General features: G+C 40.9%; 2 protein-coding genes across 5 annotated transcripts in view; one reads left to right on the top strand and one right to left on the bottom strand.

Moving 5' to 3' along the window:
- Window positions 1-20,458, top strand: part of MMS19 (MMS19 homolog, cytosolic iron-sulfur assembly component) — a 30,478-nt gene that overhangs the window by 197 nt on the left and 9,823 nt on the right. For 3 of the 4 annotated variants that reach the window (XM_045568713.1, XM_045568716.1, XM_045568714.1), the window contains exons 2-9: window positions 10,781-10,829; window positions 12,884-12,984; window positions 14,204-14,289; window positions 14,666-14,740; window positions 15,492-15,561; window positions 15,953-16,081; window positions 16,172-16,233; window positions 20,166-20,252. In XM_045568713.1, the coding sequence (XP_045424669.1) occupies window positions 10,781-10,829; window positions 12,884-12,984; window positions 14,204-14,289; window positions 14,666-14,740; window positions 15,492-15,561; window positions 15,953-16,081; window positions 16,172-16,233; window positions 20,166-20,252 (659 nt within the window). Of the gene's footprint in view, window positions 1-495; window positions 515-10,780; window positions 10,830-12,883; window positions 12,985-14,203; window positions 14,290-14,665; window positions 14,741-15,491; window positions 15,562-15,952; window positions 16,082-16,171; window positions 16,234-20,165; window positions 20,253-20,458 lie in introns of those variants that run through there. The other variant, XM_045568717.1, reaches the window with a different exon arrangement.
- LOC123650332 (60S ribosomal protein L10a-like) lies at window positions 304-10,713 on the bottom strand. The gene is made up of 3 exons (XM_045569073.1): window positions 10,703-10,713; window positions 9,867-10,345; window positions 304-413 (listed from the first exon to the last, which is right to left on the bottom strand). The coding sequence occupies exons 1-3, from the start codon at window positions 10,711-10,713 to the stop codon at window positions 304-306; spliced, it is 600 nt and encodes a 199-aa protein (XP_045425029.1).

Genomic DNA, 20,458 nt, shown 5'->3' on the forward strand with positions numbered 1-20,458 from the left:
ATGGTGCTGCGCGGCTTCCCCATGGGGGCCGACAGGAGGGAGCGGCCTCAGCACAGGCGCCGGGGGGGAAGGCAGTGAGGGGCAGCGGTGACTTGGAGGTCTGGGGGCTAGTTGGTGAGCACCGCGAGCTTCAGAGCCATAACAAGTTGGAGAGTCGCCTGTATCTTCCTCAAAGCCATTTTACGCTCCTCATCTCCCCATAGCCGAAGACAGAGAATCATTACAATTTGTAGACGAGGAAACAGGCCCAGCGAGGGCAAGAGACTTGCCCAGGGCTACAGACCAAGCAGGAGGTGGGGGGAGCTAGCACTCGAACCCAGGTGTTCGGGTCCGAACCAGGCGCTCAAACCTGAAACCACGTTGTTTGTGGGGAAGATGCATCTGTAGCGGCGTCCGCTCCGGTCGCGTGGCATCTTGGGAGAGGCCCGGCAGCCCGGCTCTGACTGGCTGTTAATTGGAGAGAACACGAGAGGAGCCAGGCTAGAGGGAATTGGAGATGTTCTGCGTGTCCTCCGTAAGACTTTCCCTCGTTTCTTGGTAGAGTTCTTGATTAATTTGTTTCATGACTTTTTTTATGTGGTGTTTGTTTTTATCTTCTTCCCAGATCTTCGGTTTCCTGCTTTTGACCGGTTTAGGGATCTCTTAATTCTAATAGCTTATGTAAGATTTGAATAAAACATTCCAGGCTTCCTTGGAATTCCGAGACTTAGCTCTTTTAGAAAAAATAATCTACTAAAACATTATTGAACGTTACTCGGGTTTAATTAATAGAGTGTAAAATGATCTCATGAGTACAGATAAATTTTTTGTTTTAAAGTTTTTATTTTTGGAAATTTTGCATGCTTGGGGAGAAGGACACGTCTCTCTTGCAGATTGAACATACTAACTTTTAGAATATGTAAGAAACGAATAGTGAATCTGCTGGGAATATAATACTTTGGTCCTGAACACTATTCCACTTTCATTCAGTGCTTTCATTACTGAACACATATTATTCTCCAAACATTATGCAAAGCAATGGAAATACAAATTAGATTAGATATGTGCTCACTAGGAACTTATAGTGTGGTGAAAGAGACAACCATGGTGTAAGAAGTGTGTGCAGGGCAATTTGGAAGCATCAAGGAGCACATACCTGGGGCTGCCGCTAAGCTTAACATCTTCCAGTTTTACGATGTATAGTGTTATCAATGCTTACAATTAACAAGTACAGTGTGTTATCAATGTCATTTTCCCCAGTGTTTTATTATGAAAATTTTTGGCAGGACTGTGGTGGCTCACACCTGTAATCCTAGCACTCTAGGAGGCTGAGGCAGGAGGATCGCTTGAGGTCAGGAGTTTGAGACCAGCCTGAGCAAGAGCAAGACCCAGTCTCTACAAAAAATAGAAAAATTAGCCAGGTGTGGTGGCATGCACCTGTAGTCCCAGCTACTCAGGAGGCAGAGGCAGGGGGATCACTTGAGCTCAGGAGTTTGAGGTTGCAGTGAGCTATGATGACACCACTAAACTCTAGCCAGGGTGACAGAGACACTGCCTAAAGAAAAAAAAAAAATCTAACCATAATTTTGTACCCATTAGCCATCCCCATTTTATCCCCCCCAACCTGCTGCTACCCTTCCCAGCCTCTGGTAACCATCAGTTTATTCTCTGTCTCCATGAGATAATTGTTTTTAATATTTAGTGCCCACATCAGAGTGAGAACATGTAAGATTTGTCTTTCTGTGCTTGGCTTTATCTCAACATACTGTTCTCCAGTTCCATCCATGCTGTTGCCAATGGCAGGATTTCATTCTTTTTTATGGTTGTATGTGCATATATACCACAATTTGTTTATCTGTTCATCCTTTCATAAACACTTGGTTGATTCCAAATCCTGACTATTGTGAATAGTGCTGCAATAAACGTGGGAGTACAGATATCTTTTCCATATACTGAATTCCCTTGTTTTGGATATATACCTAGCGGTGGGATTGCTGGGTCATATGGTAGTTGTATTTTTAGTTTTTTGAGGAATCTTCATACTGTACTCCACAGTGGTTGCACTAATTTACATTCCCACCGACAGTGTACAAAGGTTCCCCTCTGTCATTAACATATTAATATAACTTGGTTTATCACATATCAGCCTATCCGTTTAAATTGCAGTTATCAGTACACTTACCTCTAAATACTTTGGCATGCATATCATTGACTACAGTTTTTTTATGGTTTATTTTGGTGTAAAATGCATACACAATGAAGTATACAAATCTTTTTTTTTTTTTTTTTTGAGACAGAGTCTCACTTTGTTGCCCAGGCTAGAGTGAGTGCTGTGGCGTCAGCCCAGCTCACAGCAACCTCAAACTCCTGGGCTCAAGCAATCCTCCTGCCTCAGCCTCCCCAGTAGCTGGGACTACAGGCATGCGCCACCATGCCCGGCTAATTTTTTCTATATATATTTTTAGTTGTCCAGATAATTTATTTCTATTTTTAGTAGAGACGGGGTCTCGCTCAGGCTGGTCTCGAACTCCTGACCTCGAGCAATCCACCCACCTCAGGCTCCCAGAGGGCTAGGATTACAGACGTGAGCCACTGCGCCCGGCCTGAAGTATACAAATCTTAAGTGTACCTTTGCTGATTTTGACAAATGCGTACATCTGTACAATCCAATATTGTACCAATGGCATTTATAACTAATCTTTCACATTTATACATTATGAAAACAGTAATTTTTTATTTTTCAGATTCAGAATACACTTTGAAAGAAAGCTTGAATAAGGACTGCTAAATTCTTACATAAACATTTTGTAAAATGTATGTTTTTATTTATGCTTGAAAAAAATGGCCTAAACTGTTGTCTAGTTTAGCTCAGCTAAGACTCTGGAACGCTGTTCTATTAATAATTTAGCCCTCCAAAAAAAAGAAGGTTGGTATAGGAATAGTAACATAAAGTTGAAAAGGTTTGGTGAGGTTGGATTATGCATAACCTTGGATTCCAGGCAAAGGGATTTGAATGACCTGTTGGAGGTAATAGGAGTAATTGTACATCCTTGAGCAAGGGCCCCAGCAATAAAAGGAAAGCAAATTTAAGAAAGATTAAGTTAGCATTCTCAATCTTAGATCACAGCCCTAGGTAGGGTCGTTGAAGGCTAACAGAGTTTTGGAGCACCCCCAGAACAAGAGGTGCTTTCTAATCTTCAGCCTAAATCAAGCTTTGTTAGTGCCAAAGGACCAGCTAGCTCAGCTGTTCAGCAGCTCTCCCCAGCATCCTCTCCTATAAATTGTAAATGCAGAAGGAACACTCTGTGCTCACAAAAGCAGCTACCACCAACTTTTTTTTGCACCTGGGTTCCTGGTGAAAGTAGGTGTCAGCTGTAAAGAAGGTCCAAGTAATGGAAGGGAAATGACCCGGCAGTCTAAGGGTTAAGGGTCTCTCAGGCAGGCCTTCAAAGGCTGCTACTACCTGGCCTCAGCCATTATTCTTACCACTGCCCTGGACCTTTTGTTCCAGGATCCACCTTTATTCACTGTTGCTGAAAGCTTGCTTCGCAGCTCCCTCCACTAGCTCTATCTAATCCAAGTTAGACCTAGGAGTCAAGGCCCAGTTTGAGTTCCCTCCTCCACTCCAAGTATGTCCTGATTACCCCAGCCAGACAACATTTCACACTTCAGAATCTTTATAGTACACGCTTATTTCTCAACCACTCATGTACTTAGCAGACTTGTTCAGGAGCTGTTTCTGTACACATCTCCACTTTTCTACCTTCCCATTTGTACCACCAGAATCTCCTGGAACTAACATAAGTAGGTATACCGTGAGAACTACTTAAGTGAATGGAATGAGAGATGTTGAAGGAAGAATCTGTGGCATTTGAGATCTAGCTAGTTACAGGGCTTGAAGGAGAGAGGGGACTCTAAGTTGACCCCAGGATTTTGAGCCGGAGGATGAGAAAAAAAAGAAATACCTTGTCCAAAAATGAAGGTTGGGAAGGGAACTGATTTTGGAGAGAGTGATTTTAAGACATGTTGAATTTGCAGGTGATAAATGCAGGTTTTTTTTTCTTTTAGTTACTTGGATTTTCCTTCATTTCAGTCATTATTATATTGTATTTTTCCACATTTGTGATTCCCTGAGAAGACCACTATTCCTGAAACCAAAATATTGTTAAAGAACAGTAAGACCAGGCACAGTGGCTCATGCCTCTAATCCCAGCACTTTGGGAGGCCAAGGTGGGAGGATCGTTTGAGGCTGGGAGTTCAAAACCAACCCGAGCAACATGGTGAGACCCCATCTCCACAAAAAATAGAGAAATTAGCTGGGTCTGTAGTCCTGGCTACTTGGGAGGCTGAGGCAGGAGGATTGCTTGAGCCCAGCCCGGCAATTTGAGGCTGCAGTGACCTATGATGACGCCACTGCACTCTAGCCCAGGCGACAGAGTGAGACCCTGTCTAAAATAAAATAACAAACAGTAAAATATAGTTCTGAGAAATGTCTTTGGCATCATTGGCAGAAAGAGTATTTTTATTTCTTCTGTGTAAAAATTTTGAGGGGTGGGGAAGAGGGACATTTTAAGAGCTTGGTTAGAACCTAGTCCTGATTGGGATTTTTCTCTCTCTCCTGCTCCTTCTCATCCTCCCCTCCCCTCCCCTCCCCTCCCCCTCACTCCCCTTTGGCTGCTGCTCTCGATTTTCAAGAGGCTGCAACTCCATCAGACAGAGGTCTGATTGTGCACTCTATGTCAGTAATCGTATAAATAGTCCTTTGACTCCTTCTCAGTGCCCCACACAAACGGGTGCCTTGCTGAGGAAAATGTGGGTAGTTAGGAGGTGCTAGTAGGTCCATTTTTAGAGAGCAAATCTTGAACACGGAAAAACTTGGACCTGCTTTGCTTATAAAGAGAAAGGAACTTAGACTTACTTTTTCCTTAATACTAATGAGACTTAATACTAATTTTCCCTTAGGAAAATTAACTCTTTAGCTTCTTTCATTCCAGTAGTCCAAGTGCATAATTGGTAATATTTCCAGGTATTCCGGTTATTTTTAATTTGGGAGAATTTATAATATGTTAAGAGAATGAATCACTTTAAGTTAGTGGCTTCTACTCCTTTCCGTGTTACCCCAGTGTCTGTTTGTATCACTATGGTAATCCTGAACTCGTTACACTGTGATCATTTTAAATGTCTTTCTACCCCAGCAGATTTTGGGCTTCTTAAAAGCTTCCTGTCTATGGATGTAATTCTGAAGGGTTTAGGTTAAAAAAAAAAAAAAAAACTCCCTGTCTATTTTTCTATTGTAAGCCCTAACACAGTACCTAATTTATAATAGATAATAAATGTTGAATGAAAACAAACCCACATGATAATTTTTTTTTTTTAACAAGTATGGAAGGGAACACAAAGCAAATAATTCTGTTTGGGGGACTCAAAGAAGGCTTCAGAAAGAATTGACATTTCAGCTGGTTCTTAAACTTCCTTTAAGTTGAAGTTCCTCAGATAGACAAGGGTGAAGAAGGGGTATTCCAAACCAAGAGACAATTTTTCCAGACTTAAGGATATGGAAGGTCTTGACATGATGGGATTTCATCTGACTACGTGATAGGAATCATGATGAAAAGGAGGCTAGAGGAAATTTGGGAGCTAAACTGTAAGGGACATCAAGATAAGGAGTCAAAGGAGTCAGGTCTTAGGCAATAAGGATTAAATCGAGTTTGGTGAGCCTGTGAGTTTTAGGGAGATAATTTTGGATTGAGTATGGAAGCCTTTTATTAATTGAGGTAAAATTTACTACTTTATTTTAAGTGAACAGTTCAGTGGCTTTTAGCATATTCACAATGGTCCACAACCATCACCATAATGTAACATATTCAAGAAAATTTCCATTATACCAAAAAGTGGAAGGCTTTTTGAAGGCAGTCACTATATAGTCTGGTTAAAGGGATGAAAAGGAGTAACATTTGAAAGACATTCTGAGGTAAGATCATCAGAACTAGAGTAAGATGTTAAAGTTAGTTCCCTCTGTGAAAACATCCTTCAAATGCCACTTCTAGTTTTGTGCCAGCTTGCTCACCCTTTTTCTTATTCTTACTTAACTATCATGTGATAGCTTTATTATCTCGTTTTTTTCCTAATTTTGTACTACTGTTATACTAACTTTCTGTTATGTTTGTGCTGTATTAATTCAAGAAAGAATTTTGTGAAAGATGTGAAGACTTAACAGGCTCTGCCAGGAGGGTTTACCCACATACTGGGATTCAAGGAATCACACACAAGATGGATGTTTCTTTGTAATTATAAAGCAGCCAGTTTCATATTGATGTATGCTGGATGCTGAAGAAGTATTTTTCGATTATAAATTTGAGGCAACCTATGAGAGTGGGAATTCACTGGTAGGGGCATGATGGAACTTTCTCTGGTGATGGATATGTTCTGTATCTTGATTGGGCCTTGGTTACTCAGGTGTATACTTTTGTTAAAACTCATGTAATTGTACACTTAATATCTGTGCTTTTCACCATATATAAATTTTACCTCCATTTTTTTAAAAAATGGAAAAAAAAATACAGAGAACTGAATGGGGCCTGTTAGGCAGGTCTTTGTCTTAGAGCACTTGAGGTATTTCCAAAGGTAGACCCTAGCCTGGCATCCACTGAGGATTTTGATGGTGTTGCTAAAAAAAAAAAAAAAAAAAAAAAAAGATTCAGTTTAGTGATGTCCTTTGCTGTTAACAGCTACCAGTCCCCTATGGCTTCCAGTATACAATCGCTAACTCCTGTGGCCACTCCTGAAATTAGTTTTTAGGTGGATTTTTTCAGCAGTTTTCTGGACTCTAGCCAGGACATTCCAAGAAAGTACCCTTTTCTGCCCTCCCAAACGGTGTAACGCACTTTTATGGCTTGTAACCTAGAAATAGGTATTTCTTTTCATGTAAGTGTTGTCATTAAGAAACTGAGTGTAGAGCCCAACTATCAGTTCCTTGATTTGTTTGTCCTGTTAGTCTGGGTGCACCCCCTTCCCCCACCTTTGGCTCTTTCTCAGGAGCTAGGGCGGTAGCTGGATCTTCCACATCCTGGCACGAGTAAAGCTAAGAGTGCCTGATGGCTAAATTGGTGCCAGTCACGAGCTATGAGTCCTAACTAGAGCTCTTCTTTTCCGCAATCTGATTGGACTTCTCCTTACTCCAGTACCAGAGTGAGTTTCTGCCCAGCTCAGCTCTTAACTATTTATCGGAGACCACAGGCTTTAGGGGAACCGGAAGTTTAGGATTTTTTTCAAGCTGCTCTTTCACTTTTTCCAGTGTTGGCAAGAGCCACTATAATAGTCAAGGTCTTCCAATTAGAAGTGGGTGGGTTAGGAACCCAGAACAGGCTGCTCGAAGTATTAGGTTATTAAGTATGAAATGCCCAGGTTCCTTAAGTATTTAATACTAAGTTTGACAGTTGATATCTCTGACATTTCACTTTGACGCTTCTTGTTTTATGTTTATTGCGAAGGTACATCTTCAGTCTTTCAATCGCACGGTTTGACTTGTGATTATCTTTCAAATTTTTGTTTTAGAGCAATTTTTGTGAAACCATGGATAAGTAAAAAATTCTTGCTATTTTTGAGTATGAGTTCTGTTGTAGAGCCAAGGTAGTGCAGACAGCTTGAAATATCAACAAAGTGTTTGGGAAGGGTGTGGCTAATGAACGTGCTGTATGATGATTTGAGAAGTTCCATTCTGGTGGTTTTAATCTTGAAAATGAGCCATGTAGGTGACCTGAGACCAAAGTGGATAATGATGAGCTGAAAGCTGTAGTGGAAGCGAATCCATCGCAACCTAGTCATGACTTAGCAGCAAGGTTTGACGTTACTATTCCAACAATATTGGACCATTGGAAACAAATTGGCAGGTAAAGAAGCTGGATAGATGGGTTCTGCAAGGATTAAACTAGTGTCAGAAGAGGAATTGTCTGGAAGGTTGCCGTTCTTTGCTGTCACAACATAAAGGCAAACCATTTCTTCACCATATTGTTACATTTGATGAAAAATGGATTGTTTTGGAGAATCGCAAGTGTTTGGCACAATGGTTGAATAAAGATGAAGTGCCGAAACACAGTCCAAAACTAAATATCAAAAAAAGCTAATGGTGTCTGTTTGGTGGTCCAGCACTGGTGTTATCCACTACAGCTTCATGAAACCTGGTCAGTCAGTTATAGCAGATGTCTGCTGCAGCTGATTGGGTTAAATGATGATGATACTGTGATTAAGCAGCTGAGATTGATCAATAGAGACAGGCCAGTCCTCTTTGTAAGACAGTGCCCGACCACGTGTAGCACAAACAGCGCTGCTCAAACTACAGCAGCTGGACTTGGAAACTGTATCTGTCATCCCCCACATTCACCAGACTTTGCACTGACTACCACTTCTTCCAGGCTTTGGACCACTTCTTGCAAGGAAAAATACTCAGTTCTTACCAAGCTGTGGAAAACGCCATTTGAGATTTATTGCTACTTGCTCTCCAGGCTTCTTTGCTGCTAGCATAAAGAAGCTACTGTTAAGATGGCAAAACTATGTCAATAGTTTAGTCGCATACTTTAATTGTACCACTTATTGTTTGAGATATAATAAGCTACACTTTTGGAAATTTCATATTTAATAACCTAATAATTCCCTGATTGCCACATCTTATTTAGCTAGAACTCCTCTCTGTTAACCATAACCCTTATGAAGATTGTTAGCCTTTTATTCGGTTTCTCTCTTGCAAATATATTCTAAGAAGCTTCCGTTAGGTCTATGTGAGTTACTATTATGCTGCTAAAATTGCATTTAAAAAAAATAAGTAATATATTTACATGGTACAACATTCAAAAGGTACAAAAGGATACACAGCAAGAAGTCTTCCTCCCATCCCAAGATGGAATGCAGACTGTGACAAATGAATCTAACTAGTGTATGAAATATCCTCACTGAAGAGGGGAGGGAAAGAGCTGACCTAAGTATTTTGTCTGGAAACTATAAGGGTAAAGACAAAGCTGTTCATAAACACTGTACTCTCCTTATAAATTTGTTTCTTGTGGCGGGGTGACAATTCTGAAAGTAATTTACACATATGCCAGGGTCAAACAAATATAATAAATGGTAGATGATAAGAACCAGTTTTCTCACTGTCAGAGACAGGAGTTGCAAATAAGCAAAGAGGACGGCTAGAAGGAACCCTGTGGTACTGGATTAGAGTTGGAGACATTAATATGATCTTATGTTTAGTTTAATATATATGAATAGGTACAGAAATAGCGACAGATATGTGTGTGTATGTGAGTTAGGACACTTGCATATATTTCCCAGCTCTCTCTGCTGAGAGGGCCTAGAAGCAGTGACACCCTAATGGCAATGAGCGCATCCACACCCAAATCTTGGTTTCTAAATACCATTCTCCAATAAAAAGAATTAGGACTTCTTGGAGGAAAGGCTGATTCTAGGGGTGGGTCAGGGAAATTACAAAATGAACCTTTAGTATTTTGTAATGCTGGAAAATAAGAAAGTGCTCAACAAATGAAAGCATGGGTCATGTTGAAGCTGTACAGGAGCCAGCCTAAAAAAGCTCCCAATGGCCAAAGATGGAACAATTTCAGCAACAAAATAAAATGTTCTTTATTGGATATTAATAAATTGGATTATTTATTGCATTATGACCCAAGTATAAAATAAATATACATGAGTTCATACCGATAAAAAAATAAATAAGTGAATAAATAAAGGAGGAGAGAGAAATCATTCTTGCAGAAGAATTCCAAATAATATAGGTGAATATTTGCCCCTCCCCCTTGAGTGTAAGCTGGATTTAGTGACTCCTTTCTAAAAAAAAAAAAAAAAAAAGAGTACCAGAAAGGGGAAAATAGGCTGGGCACAGTGGAACTTGATTGTGGACTTCTCCTCATCAACTTTGGCCACCATGTTTTCTTTGTGTGTCAACAGGGAAGGAAACTTGCCAGCCTTATTTAGGCCTGGGCCAAGGCTTTGTGGGATCTGCTTGATAAAAGACTCTGAGGCCAAAAAGGTATCATACTTCTTGGCCAGGTTCTTGTTTTTGACTTTCTTCAGCACCTCAGTGTCCATGTTGGGGATGTCCACAGCCTGGGCCCCATCGCAGTGCTGCTGTTCCCCCAGGACACACACAGAGAACTTGGGGTGGCGGGTGGACTTAAGCCTGATGGTGCCAGAGAAGTTTTTGTCCTTCTGAGGGTCATAGTTCTTCAAGCTGATCTGCACCTCCACCATTTCCAAAAACTTCCGGTGCTTGTGCTGGTTCCTGTGCAAGACTTCTTGTACTGCCTCGTCCAGGGTGTCCTGAGAGACTTTCAACTCATGGTTCCTTGTGCCTCCATAACTGGAAAAGAGCCCTTTTTGCTATTTTAAATAGGCTTTTTTTTCCTTATATCATTGTATAGCTATTGTATATACATATATATGTGAAGGTTTTCTTTTTTATAAATTTTTTCATGTGAAGTTTGTAAGTTTCATAATATTAATTTTGTACCCCTCTACCTTAATGAGTTATTTTGTTAGTAATATTTTTGATTTCTCTTGGATTTTCCAGATATTCATTCATGTCATTTACAAATGATACATTTACTTCCTTTTCAGTCTTTATACTTAAAGCTGCATATGTGAAATGTTACAGTAATGCTTCTTATCTAGAAGGGGTTCTTGGCAATCGTGGGAGACCCCATGGTACAAAGCTTACGGTAGAGCCATTATTGAACCCTGTGATGGGGTTTTTTGTTTTTTGTTTTTTCATATTTATTTCTTTTGTTTCCTCTAGATGTGAAATCCGGCAGCTATACTGTGTTACAAGTGGTGGAAGCTCTTGGGTAAGAGCCTCTGCTCTGGAATGCTCTTCTCCAGCCCTGCCTGTGCACCCTGAAAGGTTACTTCTGTGCATTGCTGCTTTCCTGGAGCCTAAATTTCTCCTCCTGTAGCCCAGTATCTCCCCTCTGGCCCAGCATATTAGTACCTTGGTCTAAGCCTATGTCTTTCAGTTGTTTCTCCTGAAAACAGTTTCAGGAGTAGTAGCTTCTTGAGTAGTGTTTGGGAGCACAGAGCCTTGGCTCAGCCTGCAGGTTTGGCATAAGATGAGTGGATGAAGGCCATCAACTATTGTTTAATTAGAGTTAGGGTTCCTCTTGTGCTTCTTTAGATCCACTCACCCCCTTGGGATTCTAGTCAGCCTGGACCTGACTCAAACAAGCTATGGACTCTGCCTAGGGAGTTGTCTGGAGGCTAACCCTGCAGCAGATCCCCACCAAGGAAAAAAGGTTTGGGGGAAGAGTTGAAAAAGCAGTGTTACATTAATAATTTGGGATTCTAAGCACCAGAAGTATGTACTTACAATCTAATGCCTGCTTTCCTCATATTTCATACTCGGTAGACCACTTAAATTAACAAGTCGTCGTAGTAGGAGTTGTTAACTGTTACAACCAGCATGGCTTCTAAAACAGAGAAAACTAGAAAATTGGGGAAACAAACAAAGTTACTGTTATGTATTTCTCTAGACCATTTGGCCTATCTACTCACATGGTTGTGGGTTTGATCTATTTTTTTAAAAGTAGCAGCTTTATTGAGATGCAGTTGATACATTTTAAAGTTTACCATTTAAAGTGTATAATTCCATGGCTTTTAGTATATTCACAGATTTGTGCAATTCTCAACATAATCAGTTTCAGGACATTTTCATTCCTCCAAAAAGAAATCCATACCCATTAGCAGTTATTTCCCCTTCCCTCTTTTTCCCAGCCCCTGGTAATCACTAATTTACTTTCTTTCTCTATGGATTTGCCTATTCTGGAAATTTCATATAAATGGAATCATAAAAGATGTCACCTTTGTTCCTGGCTTCTTTCACGTAACATGTTTTTAAGGTTCATCCATGTTGCATCATATATCAGTCCTGCATTTCTTTTCTTGCTGAATAATAGTCCATTGCATGGATATATCACATTTTGTTTAAACATTTATCAGTTGGTGGACATCTGAATTGTTTCTACTTTTTGGCTATTCTGAATAATACTGCTGTGAGCATTTGTGTGTCTTGGTCCATTTTTAAATGCTCTGAATGCACAGTTTTCTACTTCCTGAGCAGAAATCTTTCTACAGGTTTCTATCGTACGGAGCCTGTCAAATGATCTTATTGTTGCCCCATTATTCTTAATTATATACACCCTTATTTTTGAGGGTTAATGCAATTGTCATGGCCAGCTCTCCTCCAGAAACTTACTTCCTGCTTATTCCTGTTAGAGTACTTCTAGTACGTTTAAATGTAATTTCTATAGAGCATTTTAAAAATAAATCAGCTCCTTATTGCTTCAGTCCAGCTTCTCTCATATCAGTAATTCTACATAGTTAAACCTTTATTCTGGCCTTACACTTGCAAAGTTTTAGCTTTTTTGTGTTTTTTCCCCCCCAGGACCTTGGTGTTTGCTTACTCTCAGCATTTTTTCCTTAGCAATAATTTACAAAAATATACTTATTCTCCTATATTGGTAGAAGCTGCAACTGCCAATCATCTCTCAAACCCTGTTAAGCTCTGTTTCAGAGGAATGTCACAATCATACCACTGGGGAGAAAGAATAAACACAATGCCCATTAGGTGCCAAGCTCAGGGTGCCTGGAGACAGAAACTTCTGCCGGCTGTGGCGTCACATGTCCTCTAATGATCCTAGATCATTTGATTCTTTATGCTTCTATCCTTTCTGGTATCCATAATGCCATTACCTCAGGAGCACTTCTCCGGGTTGTTTTTACTCCTTTAACAGGGCTTGGGTCTGCTTCCATGCCCAGGGGGTGAGTGTGACTAATATTAAAATATTTGCTCCTTCAAAGGTTGAACTGAGTAATAGCAGGCTCTCTGTATCCTACTTTCCCCCAGGTCCTCTCTAGAGAATCCAGAACCTCGAACTCGGGCACGAGGAATCCAGCTTTTGTCACAAGTGCTACTCCAGTGTCACTCCTTGCTCCTGGAGAAGGAAGGTACTGGCATCACTAGTAGGAATGTCTTCCTGGATTGCCCAGCCAAGGTCTCCATGTCTATTCAAGCTGACTTTACAGGCAGGAAAGGGGGGCATAAACCATCTGTGAACTGCTGTTTCATGGTCTTCATTCCTCACTGGTATGTGTGGCAGAGATGATTAGAATTAAGACAAAAGACACAAGGATTTCACATGTAGCCATAGAGTTTTTTCAGTGTATCTTTCCCACTCTATAAAATGAACAGAGTAGTATTTCATAGATGGAGAGGAAAAGTAATGAAATACCAAAGTGCTTTGAAGTCCTGAGGAAAAAAAGCCAACAACTTGTTTATCTTCTCTAGCAGGGGTAGGCAAACTACAGCCTGTTTTTTGTGTTTTTAATGAGACATGGTCTTGCTATGTTGCCCAGGCTGGCCTTAAGCAATCCTCCTGCCTCAGCCTCCCAAGTAGCTGGGACTATAGGCAAGTGCCACATGCCTGGCTTACAGCTCGTTTTTATAAATTAAAAAGTTTTATTGGAACACAGCCACACCCATTATTTATCTATTGCATATGCTGCTTTCATTTTCTACTTTGGCAGAGCTGAGTAGTTGGGATAGAGACCATGTGTTCTATAAGTCTATAATATTTACCATCTGTCCTTTAAGAAAAAGTTTACATGCCTGTAATCCTAGCAGTCTGGGAGGCCAAGGCAGGAGGATCACTTGAGGGAGGCCAGAAGTTCAAGACCAGCCTGAGCAACATAGTGAGACCCCATCTCTACAAAAAAAAGACAGATTAGCCAGGCATGGTGGCACGCACCTATAGTCCCAGCTACTTGTGAGGCTCAGTCAAGAGGATCACCTGAGCCCCGGAGTTTGAGGTTGCAGTGAGCTATGCTGATGCCACTGCACTCTAGCCTGGGCAATGGAGTGAGACTGTGTCTCACCAAAAACAAACAAACAAAAAAAAAAAGTTTGCAGACCCCAGTTCTACAGAAAGGCAGTTCTGGGCTGAGAGTGGACTTATGTAAGAATGGATAAGATATATTTCCCTATTTTCCTGACTGATCAAGGGAAGTCACCTTCAAATGGGAGAACATGGTATATATCTCTTTGTGAAGGGGAAAATTTATAGTAGAACCCAGACAGGAACAGCCCTTATAGACTTAGGGAAGGAAGCAAAGCTGGTGGGCCCTCTTTGCACCTGTGCAAACTAATGGCTGAATCTGGTTTGTGCAGTGGTACACCTGATCCTGTTCTATGAGAACCGGCTGAAGGACCATCATCTTGTGATCCCATCTGTCCTGCAGGGTCTGAGGGCCCTTGTAAGTTTTCGTTCATTTCCTTACATAACTATGTTTGTGGGAGACCTTGTCTAGTTCCCTCCTTGCCCTTTGACGGTAAGGCTTCAACTGCTGAGGAGCAGATGCCCAAATGTAGTACTAAATTAGTGTCAGCCAGCTCTACTTCTCTTTTTACTCTGGAGAGTAAAAGTATCCTTTGGGGGACTGGAATTCATTGCTAAACTAGAAGGAGCTGCAGAGAACTCATCAGCTTGAGAAAGTTTCTCACTGTTAGCACTTCTTCCTGAACTAGGATGTTGTGATTCCCACTATAGCTAATTAGGTCTGTTGTAGGGTTGTGTCTTGGAGGCCATGCTGTAATTCCCTCTGTGCTCACATACCTTCCCTTCTCCCCCAGAGCCTATGTGTGGCCCTACCTCCAGGACTAGCTGTTTCTGTGCTTAAAGCCATCTTCCAGGAGGTGCATGTACAGGTGAGTGATAACAGTCGTGTTGGTATTCTTTGTCTCCCACTTCTTGAGATCACTAGAATTAGATGACAAAAATCACTGTCAGCTGGGTGCGGTGGCTCATGCCTGTAATCCTAGCACTCTGGGAGGCCAAGGCGGGTGGATCGCTCAAGGTCAGGAGTTCGAGAACAGCCTGAGCAAGAGGAAGACCCCGTCTCTACTAAAAATAGAAAGAAATGATCTGGCCAACTAAAAATATATATATAGAAAAAATTAGGCGGGCATGGTGGCGCATACCTGTAGTCCCAGCTACTCGGGAGGCTGAGGCAGGAGGATCGCTTAAGCCCAGGAGTTTGAGGTTGCTGTGAGCTAGGCTGATGCCATGGCACTCACTCTAGCCCAGGCAACAAAGCAAGACTCCGTCTCAAAAAAAAAAAAAAAATCACTGTCTTCTAAGTCTGGACTCTTTGGGTCTTGTGACCATGCTTGTATGTTATTCCTTGCTACTGGATGTGGAGACAGGTGCGTGCCATTATATCTGACCTGTGTCCTCTTAAATCTACAGAAAGTAAGGCATCCATCAAGCAGGTTTGGGTCATTGGCACCACTGCAGTACCGCTGAGTCAATAGCTGTATTATTTCTCTACAGTTCTTCTCAGGTTGATCTTATGCTGATATAAAGAGCACTGTCCACTTAGAGATTGCAGCAAGAAGTAGTGTCAGCTGAGGTATTCTTTGCGTACTTTCTTCACTTCCTTTCTCCCTTACTCCCAAGTCCCTGCCACAGGTGGACCGACACACAGTCTACAGTATCATCACCAATTTTATGCAAACCCGGGAAGAAGGTAAGAGGCAGGGCTCTCTGGGAAGTCTGAAAACTGAGGACATCCTACTTTTCTCCTCCCATTAGTAGGACTTGTTTTAGCCTGGAGGCTATATAGAAGAGCCAGTACCCAGAGAGGAATGATTAAAGTGAACCTAGGGGTCCACTCTCTCCCCAGTGAAGTAAAGGAAGGGTAGAGTTTGTTGAAGCCAAATGTTAAATTCTTACCTTGACGACAACATGTATATAGTTGCACATCTCTTCGCTGAGTACTTCTCTTGGAATAGGAGGACCAAAGGGTCTGCCCGGAGAGGAAAGGGGAGGCAGTGATAGCAAAGGGAGAATGCAGGCCAGGAGAAAGCCTAAGTTCTGTATCCTGTAGGACATTAGTGACCTTATTCTCTCCTTCTCAGAGCTAAAGGGCCTAGGAGCTGACTTCACCTTTGGCTTCATCCAGGTGATGGATGGGGAAAAGGATCCCCGTAATCTTCTGGTGGCCTTCCGCATCGTCCATGACCTAATCTCCAGGGACTATAGCTTGGGTACGTCTTTGTAGCTGTGAATTTCCTGGTTAGGGCTTGTCAGGTGAATGAAGCTAATAAGTCAACCTCATTCTTTCTCTGTTGCCACAGGTCCCTTTGTGGAGGAGTTGTTTGAAGTGACATCCTGTTATTTCCCTATCGATTTTACCCCCGTAAGTAGTACCTTCATTCATTCATTCAAAATTTTTATTAATTTTTTAAATTTCCTTTTTACCAAGCTTGTTTGTCTGTCATATTCATTCAAATATTCGTTGAGTATCTGCTATGTGCCAGTCCCCATTGTAGGCACTGACGGTACAGGTCAATAAATAGATACTCCCTGCCCTCGTGAATTTGCATTTTAGTAAACTGGGAAGTGGAGAAGCATTTGACATTGGAGAAAGGATTCAAATCAGTAGGTATTTGGGGGGTTCCTTAAGCTCCTTAACAATGTACTCAGTGCTGAGGGGCTACAGGATTGTAAAACGTTGTCCCTGCCCTTGAAGGTTGAAACATTTAAGCAACAATATGAGGTTAGGTACCAAAGTGAGTGGTGCTGTAGTTGTGCAGAGAAGACAGTTCAGTGTGAGCTAGAGTAGGCAGGAACTGACTTCACAGATAAGATAGGATTTCAGCTGGTTTGTGAGGGATGCGTAGGATATGACTCGAGTTAGCGTAGGATATGACTCGAGTTAGAGAGGGCATCTCAGGCAATAGAAACAAAATGACTAAACAAAGGCACAATTGAGCACACTATGTACAGAAAGTGTTTGCTCTGGCCCTTATGGGCCTTCCTCCCACTCTGCATTGGATTTCCGTTCTCCTTCCAAATACTCAGGGTCTCATCACCATGTGTGTGTGTGTGGGTATGTGTACTGCAAGCATTAATGGTTTGGAAGAAAGGAAAGGAGTTCTATTACAGCATGCCAAACATTTGAGTGTTAACTCTCACTGCCTTTAAAATGACACAGCCATCTGTGCTGTAGGGAATTTCTTACCAGATTATTTCCATTGATATGTTGCTTGGGACCACCTCTCTCCTGAAATGGATCTTTTCATCTCTTTCATAACCAATATTCCTATTTCTAACTTAGAAGAACTTAAGCCTTTGAGATCTTAAAAGATCCTGGTTCAGCTTCCATGTTCTTTGTTTTGTGTTTTGTTTTGTTTTTGAAAAGATAATACGTTCACATGATTCAGAGTCCAAATGGTCAAAATCTTCCTACTGCCTTTCCTTCTCCATAGTCAACCAAATGTATCAGTTACGTTTGTATCTTTACAGAGCTTTTGCATCCATATATAAGCAAATGCTGCCCCCTCCAAGAGTAGCATACACACATACTCCCTCTCTTCCTATACTTTGCTTTATCTTAGAGTGTTCCATATCAGTATATAAACTGGCTTTTTCATTCTTTATTGCTGCATAATATTCCTTTACACAAATACCCAATTAATTTCACTAGTCTTCTATAGAAGTTCTTGTTAATCTTTTGTCTTTACAAGCAATGCTGCAGCTTATGGGTATGATAGGATAAATTCCTAAAAGTGGAATTGCTGGGTTAAAAAATATATGCATCTATAATTTGAGGGAGAGGAAGAATATTTCATCCATTTTCTTGAAAGGTAATACAGTGTGCATGATTCAACATTTAAAGGGCAGAGAAATAAACCTCTTTCATACCCCTTTACTGCCACCATCCATTTTCCCTTTAGAAAGAATCACTGTTCCAGCTGTTTATATATTTTCCCAGAGACATTCTAGGCAAAACAAACTTATAGATAATATTAGGAGAGTTTCTCTTAAGCAGATTTTTGTATGTTCTGTACTGCAGTCTATCAGAAGCAGAAAGTTCTTGTCAAGATATTAATTAAAACAGATACATGGCTCTAGTGTAACTATTTGTGCTAGAAATATTCTTTATTGTCTTACAAATCAGTTTTGACCATGTGCCATCATAGTGGATCTCATCAATATAAGGTTCAATTCCTTTAACTTTCACTGTGCCTATGTGCTCACTCTACAGAAGGGGTTGGCAAACTTTTTCTATAAAGGGCCAGACAGTGCCTATTTTAGTCTTTGTGGGTCAAGTGGTCTCTGATGCAATTCCTCAGCTCTGCTTTTACAGCACAAAAACAGCCATAGACACAAGAATAGGCACAGTGGCTATATTCCAATAAAACTTTATGAACACTAAAATTTGAATTTCATATAATTTTCACGTCACAAAATATTCTTCTTTTTTTCCAAACATTAAAAATGTTAAAACTATTCTTAGTTGTGGGCTATCCAATCTCAACTGGTTACTTCCTACTCCTAATATAGAGTAGATATTGGATCTTCCTTTACCATCATCCTAGGATTCCCTTATCTTTTCTCTTGGATCAGATCTCCTATTTCCTGAGTTCACGTATTCTTCATGTTTTGGTTTACTGCCCAGCTTGGTGATGTACCTCCTTTTATATCTTCCTGAGAGAATATATGAAGTAAAAATTTTTTAGATTTCTAAATCTAAAATGTCTCCTAATATTATCTGCAAGTTTGTTTTGCCTAGAATGTCTCTGGGAAAAAAATATAAACAGCTGGGAACAGTGATTCTTTCTTCTTCTTTTTTTTTTTTTTTTTTTTAAGAGATAGAGTCTTGCTCTGTCCCAGGCTGGAGTGCAGTGGTACCATCATAGCTCACTGCAACCTCAAACTCCTGGCCTTGAGCGATTCTTCTGCCTCAGCCTCCCGAGTAGCTGGGACTACTGGTGTATGCCACCACACCTAGCTAATTTTTAAATTTTTTGTAGAGACTGGGTCTCTCACTGTTGCTCAGGCTGGTCTTGAACTCCTGGCCTCAAGTAATCCTCCCGCCTCTGCCTCCCAGAGTGCTGGAATTACAGGTGTGAGCCACCACACCTGACCTGCAAAGCCTTTTGAGGACTGAATAGTATGCATGGGTAGTCATTCATCTTTCCCTAAGCCTACCTTGGATTTTGTTATTTTGGGTCTGTTAAGTCATTTTCTTACCCGTCTGCTTTTCAGCTTCTAAGATTTTGTTGTTAATGTCTCCTATCCTGTTCGCTTCAACCTTTAGCTTTATGTCTTTTTAAAAAAAGAAAATCCCTTTATTATTATATTTTTGGTGGAGTTTCCAAAGAGGTAAAGGAAAATCTGATTCATGTTTTCAATCTGCCATCTTGACACAGAAATCATCAATGCTTTTTATGTTGTCAGAATTATAGCTTTCCATAAGGGTGAAAAAATAGAAACATCCATCAGAGAGGAATTATTTAAATAAACTGGTTCAACCACAAAATTAAATAGTATCGGCCGCTGAAACTAATGTTATGAAAGAATAATGTAATACCATGAAAAAATGTTTTTAATGTATTAAGTGGAAGAATATATTACAAACCATATGACCAAAATAATCATTTTTAAGTATACATATATATTATAGAGAAACAGTATATACTAACACATAGTAATAAAATATATACAGAGAAGAAAGCGATACACCAGAAACTTAAGGATACTTATTTCTCAGTGGTGAAATGATAGAAAATGTGTGATCAGATAAAAAATAAATGCATTTATTTCCCAAAGAACACATATAAGATCAAGCATGTCTTCTTTCTGGGGCTTCATATCTTCTTCTTCTGCCAGATTGGGTATAAATATCACCCTGTTCTGCAGGGTTGCCAGGTTCAAGCCTGTGTTCAAAGGTGGTCTTCAGAGTTATGCAGGGCCAGGTGCGGTGGCTCACGCCTGTAATCCTAGCACTCTGAGAGGCCAAGGCGGGTGGATCGCTCGAGGTCAGGAGTTCCAGACCAGCCTGAGCAAGAGCAAGACCCCGTCTCTACTAAAAAAATATAAAGAAATTATCTGGCCAACTAAAAATATATATAGAAAAAATTAGCCAGGCATGGTGGCACATGCCTGTAGTCCCAGCTACTTGGGAGGCTGAGGCAGAAGGATTGCTTAAGCCCAGGAGTTTGAGGTTACTCTGAGCTAGGCTGATGCCATGGCACTCACTCTAGCCCGGGCAACAGAGCGAGACTCTGTCTCAAAAAAAAAAAAAAGAGTTATGCAAACACATGGCCCTTCTCCCTTTTCCAGCCACCCAATGATCCCTATGGTATCCAGAGAGAAGATCTCATCCTGAGTCTTCGAGCTGTGCTGGCGTCTACACCACGATTTGCTGAGGTGAGTCTAGCCAAAGTCAGGATGTGCAGCCTCTGCCCATAGAAGGCTCTGAAGAAAACAGTAAAAGCATGGGGAAAAAGAAAGATCTAGTGTACATTTTAGGGTTTGACATCCTGCAAGTGTCTTGTGTAGCAAGTATCTTCAGACTTTTGATGTGGAATACTTTACCATCTCTTCCTTTAAAAGAGTAATCCAATCCCTGTATG

Source organism: Lemur catta, chromosome 14 (genome assembly GCF_020740605.2).
Source record: "Lemur catta isolate mLemCat1 chromosome 14, mLemCat1.pri, whole genome shotgun sequence".
NCBI lineage: Eukaryota > Metazoa > Chordata > Mammalia > Primates > Lemuridae > Lemur > Lemur catta.

Excerpts from the sequence above, each read along its gene's own strand:
- LOC123650332 (XM_045569073.1), bottom strand. Across the intron at positions 414-9,866 it reads GTCCACAATCAAGTTCCACT|ATGCCACGCGACCGGAGCGG; the intron begins GTGCCCAGCCTA and ends GCCTCTCCCAAG.